The 23,305-nt window shown below is 39.8% G+C and overlaps 1 protein-coding gene across 1 annotated transcript in view; it reads left to right on the top strand.

Moving 5' to 3' along the window:
- DNTT (DNA nucleotidylexotransferase) overlaps positions 1–23,305 on the top strand; it is a 157,718-nt gene that overhangs the window by 85,994 nt on the left and 48,419 nt on the right. Inside the window, exon 8 of the mRNA XM_089508345.1 lies at positions 12,843–12,945. Within this exon, the coding sequence (XP_089364471.1) occupies positions 12,843–12,945 (103 nt within the window). The remainder of the gene's footprint in view (positions 1–12,842; positions 12,946–23,305) is intronic.

Raw genomic sequence — 23,305 nt, 5'->3', positions numbered from 1 at the left:
TGCCTTACCCCTAGTTAAGGTGTAAATATCCTGAAGGCACCAGATCCCATAAGATCTTGGAAGCTGAGCAGGGTCAGTCCGAGTTAGCACTTGGATGGGAGACTGTCAACAAATACCAGGTACTGTGGGTTATATTTCAGAGGAAGGAACTGACAAAACACCCTCTGTGTTTTCTTTGCCTAATAAAACCCTGTGGAATTCATGGAGTTGCTATAAATTAACAGAGGACTTAAAGGCACATACACAGACATACATCCCTTCAATTATACATGCATAGATTCATATCCTAAGACTATGTAAGAATGTTTGCAAGAGTGTGGACATTTTTTTTTTAAATCTTTTCACTGTTTGCTTTTTAAAACACTTTGGCTATAATACAGTGGTACTGCAGAGATGTGGTCAGAGTCCTATATTAATGATGAGGCAGATGTGTCACACATATTCCATTTTACAACCAGAAATTAAAGGAATGGGAGAGGATATTCTGTGTCTACTCTTATACTCAGAAAGCAGGTCATTGGATCAATTTGGAACTTGCAGTGTAGAATAGGTCAGTCTGAGAGTGGTCTGTTGATTTTGACATAGAAAGGGTAAAAATATTCCTCTAATGCTTTTTGATTGGTTTCCACTAGGTTGGTAGGTATAACAAACTGAGTCTCCCTTATCCCAAATGCTTGAGACCAGAAGTATTTTGGATTTGGGGTTTTTTGGATTTTGGAATATTTGCATATACATAATGAAATATCTTGGAGATGGGACCCAGGTTGAAGCATAAAATTCATTTATGTTTCATATATACCCTACACATATAGTCCAAATGTAATTTTATACACAATATTTTTAATAATTTTGTGTGCAAAACAAAGTTTGTGTACGTTGAACCATCAGAAGGCAAAGTGTCACTATCTCAGCCCCCATATGGACAATTTTGGATTTTGGAGTATTTTGGAATTCCGGATAAGGGAGACTAAATTTGTATCAATTTCATTTTTCTTATACTTTGCTGGTATTAGGTTTTCTGTCTGATTTGTCTGGTTGTGCAGAATCTTTTTTTTTTTTTTTTTTGAAATAGTTTGTTGTGATAGGTCTGGGAGAAAGTATAATGTGTGTTTTGCCCTAATAACAGTATAAAGTTTCATAGTTCTTTTTATTAAAAATGCAGTTTCTTGCTCCATTTTCCATTGTGTGTTCCATGTATATTCAGATACCTGTAGATGATGCACAGAATAGCTGTAATCTGTACTAAACAGAATATATAATCTGAAATACATTTGAAGTCATTGCTCCATAGTCCTCACAAGAAAGGAAGATACCTTGAAAAAAGGGCAAATATTTCACTTGTATCATTTAATTCATTTATCCTATCTAGTTTTCCCACTGTGAATATTGGACAGGGCTCCTGTAGTTTTAAAACAAGGCCGTGCAAGGCTGTGGCTAGGGGGATCCATTAGCCCTGCATGAGAACTTGGAGAGCCATAGTGCATTGCTCCTGTAAAAAACATTTTGCCCCCCAATACTCTCTAGGGGAAATTGGGGGGGGGGGGCATTCCTGTCATGTTTTGGGCTTCTGGACCATTTTTGGTCCAGGAGAGGTCTTGTTAGAAGTCACATCCTGTTTACTTCCAGTTTCAAAAAGGGCATCTCCTGGGCATAAATTGACCTCCAAATGTGGTGGAAATGCTCACCGCACCCTCTAGAGTGCAAAATAGGTTTTTGATTTATATTTTGCGATTCATTGATTTCTGGGTGAGCCATAGGGGGCTCCAGTCATGGTGGAAAGGTCCTCTACACCACCATAAGTCACTTTGGGCCATTTGGGAGCAAACTTGTCTTTGAAAAAAAACTTTGTGTGCATTTATTTTTTACCTGATAGGGCCATGGGGGCCACAGAAATGGCACAGGGGGAGGTACATGTGACCAGCAGGCTAAAATTTGCCTGCCCCCTGCTTTAGAAGTTAGCAGATCTTGGATAAAACAAATGTACTGTAGCTCTGTCAGACAGAATTATTGTCCATGTCCTCCCTCATCACAAAAACAGTTTCATTTATATACCGCTTCATACTGAACTAACAGTGTCTAAGTGGTTTACAACTATAAGCTAATTGCCCCCAACAATCTGGGTATTCATTTTAGCGACCTCGGAAGGATGCAAGTCTGAGTCGAGCTTGAGCTCTTTCGCTGGTATTGAACTCACAACCTTAATGTTTTGAGTGAGTGGCTGCAGTGCAGGCATTTAACCACTGCGCCACCAGGGCTCTTCTTTTAGCTCATACCGCCATCTTTTAGCTCATACAGCCCCCCTCAACATGACTGGAGGAGAATTGTCCATCTCCATCCCTATGGCTAGACACAAACAATATAAGACTGAAGGTACTGTACTGTCTATCCAGCTACAGTAATGCAGATGAATTCCTCTGTGCCAAGTGCCCCCCTCCACTTTCCTTCAGCACAATTCTTAATGGTGCCATGGCAGTTAAAGTGGGATCAAACTCCTAGAATTGTGCAGCATAAAAAGTGTCTTAGTAAAAGATGAGGCACAGAGCAACTAGCACTATGTGAATGGTTATGGTGGAAGGAGGTATTGAAACCATTGAAAATAATGGAGTAGAGAAACAGTGGGAAGAGAGATCTGAGATGCTTAGGGATGTTGATAATGATAACTGATGGTGGTTTGCCAACTGCTGGCTGGTAGTACATAAATAAGACTACTGACTGTCAGATAATTTGGGAAAGAGAGTGGTAGAACTAAGAAATGAAATTAATGGCCTAAATGAGAAATGAAATTAATGGCCTGCCCTAAATGGAACACCAACCGATTAAAGAGGAATGAAAATAAAATGCAAGTGGTAGAATGGTGTATACATTTCAGATAGCCAAATAAATTGTGGTGTGGCAAAAATATCTGTATTTCAGAGAGTGCACGCATGTACACATATGCATAGATATCGAGCTAGATATAGTGACCTTTGAACCTCTCAGTCAGAGGATCTGTTAAGATAAACAAGTTAGACTGAAATTTAGAAGAAAGGCATATGAACAGCAGAGCTTCCTTAGGATAAGTTCTAAGCAGTAAGTTAAGGCCTATGAGGAGAACCTAACAAGGGATGGCATTGCTAAACTACTTATGTACAGAGGAAGGCAAAGAAAACCCCCACAATAGGTTTGCCATACGGAATGCCATAAGTCAGAAATGAGTTGAAGCCACACAACAACAACAGCAACAAATATATTTCACAGCAGAGGCCAATAATATTATACAGAAATGTGCACCATGAACAAAGATCATCCTGTTCATTTGAACAAAACAACTGGGTTTCACTGCAATAAACGGGTGCTTGTTTTCATGATTTGCATCAAGATAGCATCCTCCAGTGGTAGTGGTGCTTCCAGTTTTTTTTAAAAAAGAGAAGACAGGTATTAGCCTTGCAAAAAATATACCTGAGTGTCTTGAATGAAAGATTAGTCCAGAAGGATACGCCGGACTTAAAGTGTCCAGGGAAGTACATCGGATTTAATGGCACACAAGTCTTGGGGCAGCCCTTTTTACTGGAGTGGTGTCCCCCCCATATACATGGATTATCTTTGGAATCAGCTGGCATCTGTTTGTTCTCAACTGACATCAGTGGATGATATTTCAGCTACAGCATTTGACACTATAAAAACTGCTGTTCTGTAGCCCTCTCTGCTCTAGGCACATAACATAACACTAACTGTGAAATACATGTCACTTTTATAATAGTCCAGAGCCTAGCAGAGGGAGGTTTTCTTCCCCTTTATAAAGAATGCAGGTTGAGTTTCTAATGAATTATTTTAGACGAAGCCTTTGTGATGTCTTGTCACTCTCTGCCTTAGTATACCATACTCGCATGATTCCATGTAGCTTCTGACCATACATCATGATGAATTATGAAACGAAATCTTGCCTCTGGCTTTGTCATCAATCTTGCATCTTTGTCCCCTGTTGGCAGATGAAGGTATGAGGATCATGTAGCAAATGCTCAGGTGAGCTTGATACAGAGCTTATATGATCAAATGTCTGGGATTTCATCTGGCACAAATCTATCTTCTTTTGTTACTCCATTCCTTAACAAACAGAAAGTGTATAGTGTGCATCAAACCTGGTGAGGAATAGTAACTTTCTGCCATTTGTTCTGTCTTGTATACCCTTGATTTCAGTTTAATTTGGACCAGAACTTTGGCTCAGTTCGTTTTGTAGTTCATTGGGCTCTTATTTACTTTCTGTAAAAATAGATGAATGTCCATTTCACTGGACAGTATAAATATCATGTTTAAAAGAATGCTCAAATGTTCAACTCATCTGCTACATCTACACTTTTGTCTAGCACTACACCAGAGCCTGGAGAAATTATTTTTTGGAAGACACTCTGGCGGTTGTAGTCTAAAAGTAATATTTTTCAGTTTTGCACATCAACATATGTTGCCTTCTTGACACTGATGCATACTTTCCCAATATTTTTTGCCAGACCCATCCTTTCCCTCTCCCTCTCAGATGGAGACTTCCAGATTCTAGAAAAACATCTAATGTTTTTTTTTAAAGATACAGTGGAAGCAAATAAGTTCAACTTTATATAGGTCTCATCCCAGTCTGTTGGATGGCAATTTCTAAAATACCCAATGATCAGTGAGCATGGCTCCATATGAGGGCACAAATAAGAGGAAAGCTGAATTAATTACAAAAATTAAAGATACAATTTGGGAGGGGAGGCATAAACAAAAGGTAACTGTGGTTTACTAACTTGCTATGAGTTTTTGTTACAAAGTTACATAGGGGTTAATAGTATTAAAATAAAGAAAATGTATACATTTGTTACCCCAAATGCCAGAGTCCCAAGGGGGCACCCACAATTAATACTCAAATGGGGAATCTAATTAGCTCAAATGACAGCAGTGAGAAGGCTTGGGTAACTAAAAGCAGAGCTAAAGCCTGTGTACACCTGTTCCAAGAAAGAAAACTTCAGAGTGCAAATCCAAATGTAGTTTTATTTGTAATCAAGGGGAATCACCATTCACACATAGGAGCTTATCAGATGAAGAAATAAGCTGTCTTACCTTTTCCACATTCAATTCAGGATCCAGGATGCCCCCGGTGTTATCAGACCTAAATCACCGCTGATCTAGCCATGATGACTCTGCCCGGATGTATCCAGGGCCAAAGCCTCACTCAGCCAGCACTTTTTCAAAGCCGGAGAGTTTTAAAAAAATGGCTCAATAGCTGCATGTGGATATTGGCCAGCAATGCTGAAGAAATAAAGTTGACAGAGAATCTGTTCATCCCCCATGTTGAGCCTCCTAGATCTCCACATATGGTCATGGATCCCCTAGTTTCCTGCACTGGGGGTGCCCTCTCAGCTATGTGCCTCAAACATCCCTTTTGGTATCAACTTGATACTGAGAAAGAGGAAGGGTGCAGAGGGCCAGACTTTTGGGTAACAATTTGTCCTTTAGTGTTACCACTCCCAAGGCAGATTATTGAAATTTTAAACTAATAAAACAACAAGACAACACATTCAAAACAACAAAATATCAAAAATTTAAAAACAGATCATCAATCAAACCACTAATATTTCATATACAAATTTACACATTGACTGACATCCTGAATGGCGAAGCATATTGTAATAGTTCCACTGGTAGAATTACACTAAACTGCACTACATCTTTCCTTTTACTTCCTCTGGATTCTGCATTTAGCTGCTGCATCCCCCAACCAGCCATTTGATGCATTGTGAAAAACAGGAAGAAGGTATCAGGGAAACATCTGGCTATGTCTTTGCAGCCAGATACTAACTGATGACATCATCTGTTGAGAGTTATGGTGGGGTCCTCTAGCAATTTTAGAAGGTGATCCCCATATGCTTATGTCTGTCTATGAAGACATAGCTATGAGGCTAGAAGGCTATGAGGACTTAGCCAGATGCATTTCCGCTAGCCCACACACCAAACATTAAATATCCAGGGGAGAGTGGGTTCACTGGGTAGACTGTGAATCTGGGAAGCATTATTCATTGTGGAGAGTGAAAGAGAATACCAACCTCAGCAACAACAATAACAACAAAAGACATACACAGGCATAATTATTTCATTAATACAAGCCATTTTTTAAAAAAAAGCCTTGCTAAATAAAGTGGTCTTCACACGCACAAAAAGACATGAATAAGCACCAGAACAGAGCCTCAGTGGGTTGAACATTCTGTAAGGGGTGCCACAACTTTCCTACAAACATTGGTGGGCACATCGGGAAGATTGTGGCAAATGATATCAGAAACCAAGGACATTAAGTTGTAAAGTTGACCTGCACATTCTCTCTCATGATACATATTCTTTTTCTTCAAGAGGGCCAGGTTGAAAGGGATGGAGTTATGTCTACATGGACAACAAGCTCATAGTTGTGTAAATCAAAAGATAGGGGAAGGGAGAAATGGTGTCAAAAAAAAAATAAAATAAAGAAAAAAACACACAGGAGGATTGAAATGGAAGCTTGGAATCCTTAAAAGTTCCATGTCTGAGGCAGGCTTTGTCTGGAAGACCCTTCTAATTCATTGCAGCCCTATGTGACTTACCATGTTAGCCAGTTCCACCGAGAAAAATAGTAAACTCAAACAGCTTCTAGTAGGAATGGATCATTTGGGAGTTGGAAGTAATGTATCACAAGTAATGTAGTCCTGTGTAATGAACAATTATTTTTTTGAAATAAGTGTACGATAAAGTTAAATTTGAAAATTGAAACAGTGAGTGGGAATTACATCTATTGGTGAAATGCTTTCTAGTTAGTTACTTTTAAAGGGTTTTTATTTTGCATTTTGACAGGAGTTGTTCAAATTTTCTGTTTTATTTATCCACCAATTTATTTAAATATTTATATGCCATACAGTATCATATGATCTCAATACAATATGGTTTAACCAATTTAAATAATATAATACCATAAGAATTCATTGTTAGTAAGTAAAACAAGGCAACTGTAAAACAAGACATAGCCCGAGAAACCCACAAAAAACTATGGATGACAGCTGTGAGAGCCTTCAGCTTCACATAAGACAACTGTAATAAGTGAAAATAGTTTAAAATAGTACTTCTCAGATCTGATGCAGGCAATCAGCATTTTTTTGTCCAGTGCACCAGAGACTGGTACCATATACTTGCATTTTGGGAACCAAAGTTCAAAAAATCTGGAGGGCCTGAGATTAAAAGCCACTGTCTTAGACCACAAGATGTGTAAACTATCAGTTTTAATAGCTCTTATACTCATAATTAGTTTTTATTATCTATTACCTTGTTCTGTTACCTAAACTACCTATACAGCCTTGGACTACACTAATAATTAGAGCCATAATCATGTTTTTAATGATACTAATCTCTTGAGTGCTTTGCTAATAAAGTTCAGTACATACAATGGCCTCATTATTTAGGGCAGATAAAACTTATATAGATTGTCAGGGACCCTCCTGAACACTGTTGGGTGGAACATGGGAAAGGGAGGGGAAATTGCCCTAGGTTGGTGGTCCTCCTGTACCACAATGAAAGAAGAAACAATGGACAGAAATTTTTTTCTTCTAGAAGTGTCCTTAAGAATCCAAGCTGAACTGAGGGCATGTGGTGTAGTGGGTTGAATGTTGGAGTAGGAATCCAGGAGGTCACAGTTCATACTCTTTCTCAGCAATGGAAATCCATTGAGTGACTATGGACAAATCATACTCTTTTGGCCACAGAGGAAGATAATGTCAGCCCTCTTCTCTGAGCAAATCTTGTCAAAAAACCCTGTGATAGGTTTGTCTTAGGGTCATTCTAACTTGGAACTGGCTTGAAGTCACACAACAACCACAATCCGTGCCAAAGTGTATATCCTAGTTTCCTTTATGAACTCCAATAGATGGAATTAGAAAGCTGGATGGTAAAAGAAAAAAGCTGCTCAGTTAATTTAGAGATTTTGTTTCATTTGCACAAAAATTATTTTGGTTATGCCTGCTGCTATTCTATAGTTTAGTAAGCATAATCCTCTGCATGTCAACTTAGGTGTAAGCCCTACTGACTTCAATGGAAGTGCAGTTCAGCATGCATAGTATACAGCCTAGATATCAATTCTCAAAAAATGTAAATCATAAACAAACCTGGCTATTTCTGTAGAAATGTAGTCTGTCATAATATATTTTAGCATATTTGAAATAGTTGTAGTACATTTGCATTAGCAGTAAAATATTTTATGATTCACTATTTTCATATTTTGGTCTCTGTATGGATTGCCTTCTGAAATATAAGTCAGAAAATATTTTAATATTGCAGGATGCGATCCAATGTAGTTGATGAATTGCTTCCAATGCATCTGAAATGCCGTTTTTAGAGTTGAACATTTTAATAGAATACAAACCTAACCATTACTTCACCATATCCGTCCTGGATATCATATGTAACACAAAACTATAAGCATTTTAAGGAAAATCTATTCTGTGTCAAACTAAAGATTTAGAGTTCCCAAAACTTCGAGAATTTACCACTGGGGAAATAAAAAACACCATCACATATCCCTATATACAGTGAATTATGGAGGAGGAAATTGAAAAGGAAATTAGACATGTGAAATAAGTATTGGGTCATCTTTTCTTATTTTTCCTAGCCAGGGCACTCATACTTTTTTTTAGTCAAAGTTGATCTTGGAATACATAATTGGCTACATCATCATCATTATTTGTTGGAAAAGGATGATTCTAAATTCTGTACATCTAAACTTCTCCCCTGAATGGAGAGCTCTTAATTCTGGAGGAGGACAAACTGAAGGTTAGAACTTTCCAAAATGCCATGAATTTACTCTGCAGACATATTCTGTTTATATTTTCTTGTCACACATCTGGTTAATGTAAGCATTTAATCTTTTAGGTATGTAATTTTCTGTTAGTTCTTTTCCTTACACTTCAAGGGGCAGAGGGTTACAATAAGCCGATAGTTTACCTGGAGGCAAGAACACAGATGGATGTCCAGTGTTTCCCCCTGTAAGCATTTGGACTCTATATGAGCGTGAAAATTACTGACAGATCTTCATGCTCCACAAAAAGATTGCTCAAGTCTTTGCATTAGTGAACTGTTTGGTTATATATATATATGTAATATGCTTGAGGAGGGGAAAAAGAAAAACCCTTCCTCAAACTACTGTAAATGTGGTAAGAGTCCTTTCTATTCTTTGAGCTGAATCCAAAGAGATAATTACTTCGACTCCCTTTTCATTTGGTATTCTCACAATGATGCCTTAAGAAAATGACTTTATATATTGCAGTGATGATGCCTATGGTTCTGAAGTCATCACACAGCTAATAAAAATGCTTAGCATTTATATAGTGCATTTTGAGTGCTGAAAGCATTTCATAGAAATTGTGCTATATTCAGGCACAATGTGGTGAATGGTTTACTTTTCTCAGAACCAAGACCCTTTCCACTCTTGGAAAGAGCTTGGAAGTAAATACATATGTATAACTAATTTCTAGTAATTATTTCCTTTTCCAATACAGTATTGTTGTGTGCTTTCAAATCATTTCTGAAATATGGTGGCACTAAGGTAACCTTAACATAGGGTTTTCTTGGCACGATTTGTTCAGAGGGGATTTGCCATTGCTGTCCTCTGAGGCAGAGACAGTGTTACTTGCCTAAAATCACACAGTGGGTTTTCATGGCTGAGAGAGGATTCAGACCTGGGGTCCCGGAGTCATAGCCCAACACTCAAACCACTACACCATGCTGCCTTCTATTTTACAGTAATTGAAGCATATGTTATAATTCACCCTCTGAGTTGGAATATTCAGACATAGAGGAGTCAGCTTTCCAGGAATGTATGGCACCTGATGATGGTCGCCTCTCCAAATGCACGGAGCTGTGGTCTGAAGCAGTTGGGACCCCTACTCCCTAGGAGAAAAAGACGCCCTCTTAAGATCTTTGAAGACATAAGGAGAGACTACGCTGTTCCCAGCGACTGTTAAATAGGAGATGCTGACTCATTAAGCACCTGGTATCTTGAGACAGCTGCTTACAAATCACATAGTAGCTTTCTGGCACCTTTATTGCTTGCTACTGTTCTATCTTGTTGACTGGCAATATTCTTTGGCATTAGTATTTTTTTGACCTTGGACTGGCTATGACTGATTACTCTGTTTTAATTGTTGCTGACTTTGTTTATCTGGACTACTGATTTGCTGTAACAATGTCTGAATCCACTGATGGCCATCCTGTTACTCCCTCCATCTTACTTGGATCAACTGTGACTGACCTGGACTGGATTAATTACTTGATTCCTGAGTCACTCGCTTACTGGAGCAATGAACCTCATTCATTTTGCAATGCAACCATAACTTTTTGTTACTTTTTAAGTTAGTGGGATATGTTCTCACCAAATGGTGAGAGAAGAATATTATGTGATTCAAGTACTGGTTGCTGTTGTGCCTTTTGGTGTGTTGTGATGTTACTACAATTTGGATAGAAAGAGAGTTTGTTTTGTACACCATTCATGCTTTGGCAGATGACACAAAACTGGGCAGGATGGCTCATACATTGAAATATACGAACAGAATTCAAAAGGATCTAGATGAACTACAAAATCAGGAAGAAATTAATAAAATGAAATTCAACAGATTAAAATGCAAAATTCTTCATTTAGGCCACAAAAACCCGGGCTTAGAATGAGGTATGTGTTGGCCAACAGTACTACATGCAAAAAGATCTTGGGATTATTGTTGATTATAAACAGCATATGAGCCAGCAGTGTGATGTTGCAGCAAAGGTGAATGCTATTTTAATCCTGCATTAATAGAAGGATAGGCCCAGTAGAAACCGGTGATTTGTGCTGTCGTGGGGCCGAAAGTAGGGCCCAGTAGAGCAGTGCATTCGTATGCTCCCGAGCCCTACCATCCACCGTGATGATGACATCTGCCATGTGCAGCACCCACATGGTGCAGCGCACAAGGGATGGCACAGCGCTGCTCCAGGGCGCTTATGGCACCTCTAGCGGATCGTTGCTGCACTGTGCTGGTGGTGTGGCAACGATCTGGGGGAGAAAGGGGTGGCCTCTGGCCACCCCTTTCTCCCAATTTGTGCAGTCCCATAGTTTCTAAGGACTTTATCTCATGTGAGGAAAATCAGGGGTTTAAACTGTCATTTTCCCGGGAAAGTCATGTGATCGTGGTGAAGTCCCAAGTGAAGGTAATTAAAAGTCCCACTGTATTCAACACTAGTCAGGCCTCATCCAGAGTACTGTGATCAGTTCTGGGAGCATCATTTTAAGAAGGATATAGGTAAGTTGGAGCAGGCTCAGAAGAGGACAACAATGATGATAAGAAGTATAGAAAAACTTATAAGGAAACATTGAAAGAGCTAGGCATGTTCAGCTTGGCGAAGAGAAGACTAAGGGATGACAAGATCCCATTCTTTAAACATCTTGGAGCTATCACAGAGAGGAGGGGTCATGCCTGGCACCCAGAGGGCAGGACCAGGTCTAACAGTTTGAAGTTACAGGAGGGTAGATTTTGACTGAAGATGACAATGAACCTCTTGAGGTTCATTGATGGAACCAAAAGTTTAGAGAGGTGGTGGAATCTCTTTCTCTAGATGTCTTCAAAAAGAGGGAGGAGAGCTATCTGGTGGGGATGTTTAGCTGGAGATCCTGCACTGAGCCAGGGGTTGGACTCAGTAGCCTATGGGGCCCTTCCAACTCTATGATTTCATGATTCTGTGACCTAGAGGACAATCCTTAACACTGAAGAATAGAGTGTTTTAAACTTCCACGTTGGAAACAACTCACTTTTATTTTGAGCAACTAAGGAAGACAAAACCCAAAACATCTTGCTAGTACATTTATAATGTTCTGTTTGTTAATCACTTTATATGATTCATTGGGAACATTTCAAATATCCCAGTAATGTATTTTTTGATCCCATGAGGTGCTACTGGCTCACTCTTCCAAAGTTGTCAAGACATCTCACATAGCTGGCTTTCAGTGTTTCGCACTGACTTGTCAAATGACATTGGCTAATGCTGTTTTAACACTTATGGGCTGAGGGGATAGGGAGAATGGACCTTATCCATACTTACCAGGGGAAAGAGCACCATTACCCACTCTGAAAATGGGTATGTGAGTGTTTTATCTGTAATGTGTTTGTCAGTAGCAGGTTGATATCTTTTCCTGACAGCTTTATAAATAAATGTGTTTAGAAATGTGCTTAGAATATTCTGTCTGTTTGAAACATTCTATTATAGCTATTGTTAAAGCTGAAACATAAAGGACCTTTATTATCCCTACATTGTAAGTGAAAAGGAATACCTGAATTGCAGCCATTCCATCCTTGTAGCAAAGAAAGACTGAAATTACCTGCAACTAGACACTTCTTTGTTGTAATTAAAATGTCCATCAAAATTTAAGCCAGAATGAAAGATGGTGACAAGGCTGCCAAGCTTATCAGAAGAAGTTACTGCCTTGGATTAATAAAACACGTCTAGATCTGTATCTGTATCTTGATTATGACTTCTTTCACAGGAAGACAAATGCCGTTTTCCCCAGGATTAACAAAAGAAGCAACAACATCACACATTACCAAATGCTGTCTTTTCTGAATGAGGATGAAATACAGCAAGCACTTTAAATTATTGCCTAACAAAGGACATTGACAGACCTTATAAAGGAAATAGAAGATTTCATTTTGCATATGTTTTAAAAAACATGGCTCTCACTGTATCATTGCAAACTGTATTTAGCAAGTGTGTGTCTGTATCTGTGTGTGGAGGGATGCTGGAAGATCTTGAAAGCAGAACTCCAATCTCAGTTCCATGCTGTCCTTTGTTTTTGACAGAGGCAAGAAGGTGGGCCACGATGTTGACTTTCTCATTACTGTGCCAGGATCAAGACCAGAAGAAGAATTGTTGCATCTAGTGATTGACTGCTGGAAAAAGCAGGTAATTCAAGTTGTTATAAGACCACAGAGGTCAGCAGTCTCAACTTGATGAATACATGTAGATGTTGAATACTTTATCTGCTCTGATCAACATCCTGGAAGGTGTTTTTCAGTCACACTTATTGACTTGTGTTAATTTGCAAGAGGCATCTAGGATGCTAATTGTATTCTGCTCTTTTCTGCTTTTCTCTGGCCATAGATGTTTAATTGCTCTTTGGCTTGCTGTGATGACTGGCGGATCCTTTCTTCAGGTTGATACGTGGTTATTTCTGTTATGAAGCTCATTTTGTAAGGAAAATCTGATTGTGAAATGCTGGGCCCCTTATTTTGATCGCTGCGTCTTTTTCATCTCTTGTGCCTCAGGACACTTAGTGGGAAGCAAAGAAGTGACTTTAACATCAGCTGTGTGTATCTGTTTAAATAACAAGGATGAATTGCTGAGAATGTAAGGCTGGGGCATGGTCTCTGCAGAGCTGCATCCATACTGTGGAAATAATCCAGTTTGACACCACTTTAACAGCCATGACTCAGTGCTATGGAATCCTAGGATTTTTAGTTTGTTGTGACACCAGAACTCTGACAGAAAAGACTAAATATCTCACAAAACAACAAATCCCAGAATTCCATAGCATTGAGCCATGGCAGTTAAAGCTGTGTCCAGCTACATTATTTCTGCTGTGTGGATAGGCTGCAGGAATCAAGTAGTAGTGAGGGAAATAGGATAAACAATGATGCATGATGCTGTTGCAAAGTACACTCTCTGACTAATGTTTTTTGGCCCCTAATGGATCTGAGAAGATGTTCTGCAGGCACATGATGCTGCAAGCCTTGCTAAAGCTAAACATGCCAGATTCTCTTCAGTGGGAATCTGAGAAGCCAACATAATGTGGCTTTGAGTTCTGTCATGTAGGGAAAGTAGAATGCAAATGAGATTTCACACTGGTTTTACAAAGCAACTGTTTTGTGTGTGGAATGAAACTGTTCTTTTCAGAGTTGGAGAAACATGCTGTGGTACTGGGAAACCTTTGACCTTCTGACATCAGTATTTCTACATACTGAACTAAATAACCTCTTCTGGCCCAGCACCCCTGCCACTTGACAGAAACATTATTCACTCAGTTTGATTCCTGCTATTATTCACTCATTCTGATTGCCCCATCAGTGGCATATCCAGGCTTGGTATCACCGAGTGTATGTGGGACTGCCAAAGGGGCAGTGGTTTCTCCCACTCTCTCGCCACCCATCTGCCCAGGGCTGTGGTTGGGAGGGGAGGCAGGGAAAGAGGCTTGCCCTTCCTTCACTTCCACATGACTTCCTTGTGAGGAGGGGGCCAGGAGAAGGCAAAACCAAGAGGGGTGCATTCACCCCTGCTCCTCTTCTCCTCAGGGAGAGAGCCATAGCAGTGAAAAAGAAGTGGATGTTGGCAGGGCCCCACTGGGTGTCACTCCTCTTCTGGGATGTCACCTTCTATGTTCTACACCCCTGCATTCCCTAGTGATGCCACTGATCCCCATGTCACTAATGTTTGCTAAAGTAGGTTGGTGCAGTAGTTATGATCATGGCAATGGTGTCACAGTTGTGTCAAGGTAGCAATCATGAGTAGGGATCAGTTGCTTAGATGAACTTATCTGTAAATTTTCTGTATTCACAATCACTAGTTAGTCATGACTGAGACACTGAACATTATCACATGATGATTTTTGCAACTCTAATCCAAAGCCATTCCAGACCCAACCATGTGAATTCACATTATTACATGATAGATTATCACACGTGATTGATTTCTATGGGGAGTCATTCCAAGCCCGATCCTAAGTCAGTCCAAAGTCACTCCTGTTGTAGGTGAATTTGGTGAACTAGTGAATTCACAAATCTTTTTCCAAGGTTAATTCAAATCCAATTCGAATTGGTCTTGGTGTGGAATGCAACTTTGCTTCGGTTCTGGTACCCCCCCTCCCCACCACCACAACCTCCAAGGTGCCACATTTGCTTCTGGTACTCCTTCTGCTTCCAGCGCTGCCGAGGGGGGAAAGCAGTTGTTTCTGATGTTGCTGGAAGAGCTTCGGAGGGGTGTGTGTGAATATAACCTTATATTCATATATAACATTTTAATGTTGGGCCCATTCACACTGAGGTTGCTGAGAGGGATGACAAGAACGGAGGGGGCAATTGGAGGTGGCTGGGAGGCAGCAGAATGGTGGGGGCAATCAGAGGTGGCTGGGAGGGATGACAAGAATGGGGAGGGTAATTGGAGATGGCTGGGAAGCAGGAGAAGAATGTAGAGGGCAATCGGAGGTGGCTGGGAAGCAGGCGAAGAACAGAAGGGCAATTGGAGGTGGCTGGGAGGGATGACAAGAATGGAGGGGGCAATTGGAGGTGGCTGGGAAGCAGGAAAAGAATGGAGGGGGCAGTCAGAGGTGGCTGGGAGGGATGAAAAGAGTGGAGGGGGCAATCGGAGGGGGGTGGGAAGCAGTAGAAGAATGGAGGGGGCAATTGGAGGTCTCTGGGAAGCAGGAGAAGAATGGAGGGGGCAATCGAAGGTGGTTGGGAGGCTGAGTCTCCTTTATCTAAAATGTTTGGCACCAGTGGTATGTGGGATTTCAGATTACTATTATTATTTATTTATTTTGGAATGTTTGCATATACATAATGAGATATCTTGGAGATGGGACCAATGTCTAAATTAATTTATGTCTCATATACACCTTATAAACAGCCTAGGGGTAATTTTGTACGTAACATTTTAAATAATTTTGTGCATAAACAAAGTTTATGTATGTTGAACCATCAAAAAGCAAACGTCAGCCACTCAAGTGGGTAATTCTGGATTTTGGAGTATTTTGGCTTTCAGAATTTCAGATATGGGAGACTGTTTGTATTTAAATAAATATACTTAACTTAGTAAATGATGTAGAATACTGGCCCAGATGGTTTCGGCTGCAGTTTACATGATCCCCACCTAGGGCTGAATCCATACCAGCAAAATAATCAGATCCAGTGCATAGTAATTTGCCCAGATTCCACCTCATTTATGTCACACTGACTGTAAAAACCAAGACTCAAATTGTATTGATAGCCATACATTTCCCCAGCCAAATTCAAATCAGAACAAAAGGGCATTTCTTTCCATAAAGATTTTTTTTCCTTTCTAGCATGCGTAAACCTATCAACCAATATACCTATACTCTTTCCTACGCTTTGTTCAGTATATAAATAATGTTCTAGTATTTTTTTTTAAATCTGAGGAATTTTGCAGGTGGCCTTTCCTCCCATAAAAACAAATCCCCATGTTTATGACAGGATTTTGACTCTCTTGTGCATAGAGTACATGGTGAGCTATGAGCCAAAGACTGAAATCATCATGGCATTTGCATTCTGTCTATGTCTATGTCAACCAATGTAGTGTCAAAGCATGGAAATATTATCTTTTTATACTACAGTTTCAGAGTAATTCATTAGCTAACATGAGTACAGTATATTTATAATTCAGTATTATAAAAATGATTTAAATAGAGCTTATCTCTACTCCTTGACAGAATGACACAATGACATTTGGGGGCAAATGCTGATGACTATCAGTTTGAGATCCTGGCTAGTTCTCTCGAGCTCTCCATCAATTCCCCTTTGTTAGAGAGCTAGGGTACGCTACATATGTCCTGTCCTAATCTTCTAAATTTACCTTATCCAGGACTAGGGGAAATGCAATCCATTGGCTACATGTGACCCTAAACTCCAATTTTGCAGACATTGAAGCACCCTGTTAGTCCCCCAGAACCCAATTTTGTTTTTAAAAATGGGGCAATTTTAATCACTTTTCACACTACAAAACATTCAGAAATGAGTTTTAAAAAGCCCATATGCCCCCGACATTCTCAGCCCCCAATACCTATGGTTTTGCATGTATGTCAGCCAAATGAATGGCTGAAAGTAGCAAGTGTAGCCTGTAGAGAGGGATGCGGTAAAATTGCTCCCTGCCCTGCCATGCATTTGCAGCCCTTTCCCTGGTTAATATTTGAATCCTATACTGAGAAACAGGCTTAAATCATTCTTTGGGGGGTGGGGAGTGGGGGGTGGGAGTATGACTAATGGAATATCCTCAAACGTGTTTATTTTAAGCATTCGTATACCACAGGTGCCTTTCTCTCTTTGGCTTTTGCAGCATTGCATGTCTCAAGTCAGTAACATGTTTGTAATTCTTACCCTTGTGTCTTTTGAAGGGTCTGCAAATGAGACAATCCACTTCTATTAACAGTTCTGTATCCATTGTGAAGAGCCAAGGGTGGGATCCCTTCTGTATCTATTATATCTCCTAACCAGGAGTGAATGAATCTCAATAATTCTTCATTCTCATTTCCCTGTGGGTATCCCTTTTAAGTGAAGCTTTTTTTAAAAAAGCTTCAAGCTGCTCCAGCCTGTTAGCTTTTGCTTTACAGAGACTTATCACAACTCCCTAAACTTGAATATTTGTCCCAAGAGTGGAATCTGCCATTTTAGTTCTCTGTCATGTATTTCATCTTTACACTCTCCAGTTTCTATGTGTCTGGAGTAGATCTTCTCTTTGTATTAGTTCAGCCGTCGGGTCTACTTTGTAACTTTTCAGTACGTCACTCAGAACTGCTGTATGCTTTCTTAACAGAACTCTTTTTAGTCAAAGCTTTACTACCATTTTCACTTGGGCCTTTAGCCATTTTACTGATTCTCTACAGATTCCTCATCTGTTCTCTCTGTTATAACATACTATTTCTGTGTCATGAGCATGGACACCAAAGTGTGTTTCTGATGTTTTATTATGTACTGGAGATGGATGACAATGTAGCCTAGTGTATCAGTGATAAGAAAAATATGCAAATGTTTTCATATTGAGGTTCATGATAGATTAACATGACATGGTCTTTTCAATACTAGAACTATCTATAGCTGTTGGATTTGGCTAGTGGAAATGGTAAAGAATTTTCTTTCAGTTGCTTTTTTACCAGATTTACCAAAATCTGCATTTTTTTCCATAATACAAATAGAAGGTATTGGTTTTAAACATTTGTAAAGAACTGGGCAATTTTCTTTCTTTCTTTCTTTTTGAAAAAAACATTTTTAATTGAAATATTGGTGAATAGATAAGTTGTTAACTTACAATAATAACATTGGTGGAAATACATCCATATATTGAAGAAGAAGAAGAAGAAGAAGAAGAAGAAGAAGAAGAAGAGAGAGAGAGAGAGAGAGAAGAAAAAAACCTAACACCAAGCACCACCACCCCACCAGTGCTAAAAATACATTTTATAAAAACAGAGAATTCTTAAACTTCCAATCCATATAATTTGCAGTTGATCACATTTATCATTATTTTAATCTTTCTCTATATCAAGGCCTAACCATTATACTCTGAAACAATGCCCATATTAACAGTTACAAAGCAAATAAATTATAATTACATATTGAGTCCTATAACAGCAACATCCCCTCTCGGGTTCTTCATAAACTCAATAAAAAGATTCCAGGCTTCCAAAAATTCCTTGAAGTCCTATCCTCTAACTAATTGTTCAGTTTTGCTAGTTCTGCAAGACCCATCATTTTGTCCATCCACTCTGAAATATTTGGGTTCTCTTCTATTTTCCAATTTCTTGCAAAAACAAGTCTTGCTGCTGTAACCATACATATTAATATCTTATATCTTCTTTCAGTTACATTGTCATAATCAATCATGTTAAGTAAATATGATTCTGGTCTACAGGCTATATCTTCCCCCAAGATCCTTTGCATAATACAGTTAATTTTTGTCCAGTAGTTCTTTGCTTTCTTACAATTTGCTTTCTGGGCAATTTTCAAGGGGTCATTTCATATTGAATCCTCAACACACCCTACCAGGGACCTCATTGTCACTGCAACTATTCAGTGACATCTCCCGGGATTCAATGAGTGCTGACAATATTCAGCAGTTGTGCTGAGTTGAATGGAATTTCTGCGACTGCTGCACACTCCCCAACATTTCGCAGATAAAAAAACTGGACACATGTGGCCAAGCAACATCAGACTGGGTCAAGATGGCAGATATTATTAATGGAGAAGGACAGGATTTTTTTTTTTTTTTTGCCTGAGTATACAGAAGAAGGACAGATTTCCACCACATCTTCTCTTCTCTCCCTGCTGAATGCATTGAGTGCAAACTACTTTATAGCACTGTGAACTCAGTTTGCAGCAGTTGGAGTGAGCTGAAGACAATGGTGGAAAGTGGGAGGAGGAAAGAGAAACATCATTTTCAAAGAAACTGAAAAGGTAGGATGACAAAGGTTTAATCAGAACTGTCCCTATCAAATTGGAACAGGTGGAGAGTATGCTGCTGCTGAAATTCATTGACAACTTGGACAGCTCTCTCTGGTGCAGGATGATACCTAAGTCTCCTCCCATACCATAGAACCTTCCATTCAGTGTAGGCTACGATGGTGTAGAGTTGCATTCAATGGCACTATTTTAGTGGTAATAGATAAAATATCATGGGATATTTAACATATGGAACATATTTTGATCTTACGTGCTCCTGACAACCCAAACCCAAAGAGTCAAAGATAAACATATGCAAAATGTCATTTATAATAACATTAAATCTAATCTATCATAAAATTCTACCCTCTGACTAGCTGAGCTCTGTCATCCAAAGCCATTCATGCTGGAAAAGCAGAGACAGCTACAGACACTAGTCCATTTTCAGTTGATTTTAGGATGCAGAACAAAATGCAGTCAATGGCCTGAATCCCACTGTTTCATCCTTAGAGCTAGAATAGTGCTACTGAATTGGTTGTTGAATGGTGTGCTGACATATGGGCAAATCTCATTGATTCAATGGGTCTGCTCTTGTTGCAACCAATATTAAGATTCAGGGTAATATCAGGAATTAGGACTAATATCAGGAATTCAGGAATTAGGACTAAAACTATACAGAATTTTCTAAACCTTAGTACTACTATTCATGGAAGTTCCTTGTGTGTGATATCTTGGTTGTGAGCAAACCAGCTCATTATGATTTGAGAATGCATGGGTGAATATCTGAATCTGTAATAAGATGTCCAAGGGCAGGAAGACAGAATATGCAGTAATAAAATGATTTTACAGTTGAGAAAAAGTGGAGCTAAATCTTTTTGTTATTCCTTTCCTGGAATCCCTGTGGTTTTACAATGCATCACACTGCAGCAACAGAGAAGCTACCCCCTTAATCTCAGTGCTGTGTCCATTCCCATAACCTCTTTTACAACCATCAGTGGTGAAGACATTGGCTGTCAACAAAATCAAAACTCAAAAAATGGGGAAAAGTTGGGGAGAAGAATTATACTTTTCCTGCCTATTTGAAAAAAGGTACCTTTGATTTCTATACAAATGGAAAGTGCTTTCATAGTTGTGACAGCAAACCTGCCTCTGTATTAACTCCTTTCCTGCTTTTGTGCAGCTGCTTCAAAGCATAAAATGCATCAAAGAATGTTGTTGAGGTCACAGTGTTGACTTTCTTTTAGCTACTTTCTGGAGAAAACCATTTTACAGTATTTAACTTGTAAACTATGAATAAACCTCCCTCCCTTCATAGTTTGGAAAGATTCCTTTTTTTCCATTTGAAAGTTTAACATTGTCAAATCCTCCTAAAAGCTTTTGAAAACAAATGGAGTAAATCATCACAATGATGCTTTTTGATGTGACATCTTTGGGGATCAGTGAGTCAAGGAACAAGGGGAAAAAAGAGAGAGAGAGAGGCTCCTCTCAACTTAAAAGGGGAACAATAAAACAAAAGAAAACAAAAACCCTAAATTGCAGTTGCTGGATTATATTTTATAATAATGCTTTTAAACACACTCTTCTGAATGTATACAAAGACTTCAGTGAAGGCTGCAATTTGATAATCATTAGTCTGTATTGATGCACTGGTGCAGAGTCTCAAAGGCCAGCTCTATCATTAAGCAAAGTGGGGCTGTTCCCTCAGGCAACAGATATTAGGGAATGTAGAATAATGGTGTAGCAGACAGACCTGTGTGCACTCATGGCCTCCCCCATGCCTCTTTGGGTCGCCAGTTACCCTTGGGTGTCATGGCAGTTCTATCACAAGTGCTGAAGAAAAGTTTCAACTGTCAGTCCTGTTGGGGAATGAGCCAGGTTTGGCAACTTGTCCTTTGCTTCAGGCATCAAAATATATTTTCCGAGAATGTAAAAGTTACATTTTTAGACTCCAGTTTCCAGTCAATTTGTACCATTTCAAAGCAACTGAAATAAAGGCAACTTTGTGACCCCAGTGACTTTCTTTTATGGATTTTATGCTTTGGAGCATCTGCACAAAAGTCCAAAAACTGTAATGTTTCCTAGCTTTGCATATTTTAGTGCTACACTTCTATTGATCAACATGTTCTTGATCACTTTTTGAATATTTTCTAATATTCTTTCCATTTCCATTGTCAAGCTGATGGCAAATCTTGATTTTGAGCAGTCTTTTGCATGCAATCAGCTATGCTTGCATGTACACACACAGAGATGTACCCTTCCCTGCCATGACTGCTGAGATCTAGAGAGTACTCTGTTTGTGTGTTGGTGTAGGTTAAAGCCACTCTCATCCTCAGTGTTCTCAGTGAGACTACTGTTTATCCTCAAAAGCAAGATTGCTGAAGAATTGCTTTCCAGTCCCACAGTGATTTCTGCTGAGACCAATGTTCTTTACCATTGCCAGTGGTGGGAAATCAGCAGTTTTTAGAGTGGTTGCTCTAAATCGAGAGGCTTTCCTATTTCCATTCCCTTGCAATCCCCACTAAGATGGTTGTCTCAATGCTGCTCCTTCCTGGCCTGCTTACAGCTGGTCATCTTTGGAGACTGAGGGCCAAAGCAGACAGCCCAGTAGGAGGGGACTCTGGTCGTTCTGACCTCAATCGGGCTGGGACCACAGGAACCACATGGCCTACTTTTGAAGCATGGGCCCCCAGAAGGAGAGGATTTAATCTGCTGCTTTGGGCTGGATCTTGCTGCCTCAGCCTAGGTATGGCTTCTGGTTGCTTTGGGGCATGTGTCATGTAAACACTACACCCCAAAGCAACAGGAACCCTCTTTATTTGGCCCGTCTGTTTTGGGCCTGTGTCCAGATGAGAGTCTGGGTCTGATCCAGCAAGACATTTAGGGTGTCAAGGAATGGAGCTCTACATAGGGAGAGCCAAAATGATGCACCACACAGCCTGCTTTTTGAGATCTGTTGCCAGCTCTGGTTTTCCAGGCTCCTTCCACTGAAGGAGGCATTAATTTGCCTTTTTCTGCCGTGGGGAATGTCCTTGCTCTGAACTGAAATATGGAGCATAATATCAAAAGTAATAGCTATTGGAAGTCAATGGTAGTTTCATATCTAGCTAATGTTTCTGATTTTATAAGCATAGTATTTGAGCTACAAGTCAATATCTTGAGTCATATTGAAAATCTATAGGCTTTTATATCTCTTGTCTTTAAGTACCTGAAAACAACTTCAGATAAATACACATCCATGAAGCTCTTTAGGAGCACTGCACTTTAAACTTATAGGCTCTTATTCCACAAAATTGTGGTTTAAACTTTTAAAATCACTGGTACAATGGGATGATTTTTATACCTCTGGTAAAATATCCTGAGGGCTATTTTATTCTATGCTGTTCTTCTCCATCCAACTGTCTTCCTTGTCTTGTTACGACTTGTGTTAAGGGAGCTGAATGATTTTATCTCAAATTATTCTGAGTATGCATGATAGTGGAAATCCCATTCTTTAAAAGGTCTGGGAGAAGCCTGGGTCGGGTATGGGATTACTGCCCAGGGATGGAGCTGTATGATAGAATCTGTCCCTGTGCATTTAAATCACATGCCTAGTGCAGAAATAAAAGGTAGTGTGCTAATCTCCAGTGATCTGCAAGTTTTTGCTGCATAGAAGAGAACAATGTTTGCAGCACATTACTTTAGGCTATATTGACATATACCCGGAACAGGTGATCTTGTACCCTCAAGGTACAACATCGCCTGTTTTTTGGACTACAGCTCTCACAATCCCAGATTGCTGGCTATGGTTTATGGCAGGTGTGGTCCAAAATATGAGGGAGGTGCCAGATTGCCTCTCCCTGGTCCATTCAATGCATAGCTTGGCACAGGGACTTGAGAAACTGTAATTGAGCTAAGAAGCATAAAGGGTCCAGACAGTGGTGTCATTGGGAGGGTGCAGGGAATGTGGACTGCACTAGGTGACAACCCACAGGAGGGGTGACACTGCGGTGGGGTCCTCCTCCCCCTCTGGCAGAGGGGTGAGTGGCTCCACTACCACCAAGCTGTTCCATGGGGAGGAGGCCGAGTTGGCAGCAGAGAGGTGAGTGTGCCCTTCATGGGGAAGGAGC

The sequence above is a fragment of the Sceloporus occidentalis genome, unplaced genomic scaffold (assembly GCF_023333645.1).
Source record: "Sceloporus occidentalis isolate IW3139 unplaced genomic scaffold, rSceOcc1.0.p SCAF_2, whole genome shotgun sequence".
Classification (NCBI taxonomy): domain Eukaryota; kingdom Metazoa; phylum Chordata; class Lepidosauria; order Squamata; family Phrynosomatidae; genus Sceloporus; species Sceloporus occidentalis.
The sequence above is the reverse complement of the archived record's forward strand: the minus strand, read 5'-3'. Positions and strand labels throughout refer to the sequence as shown.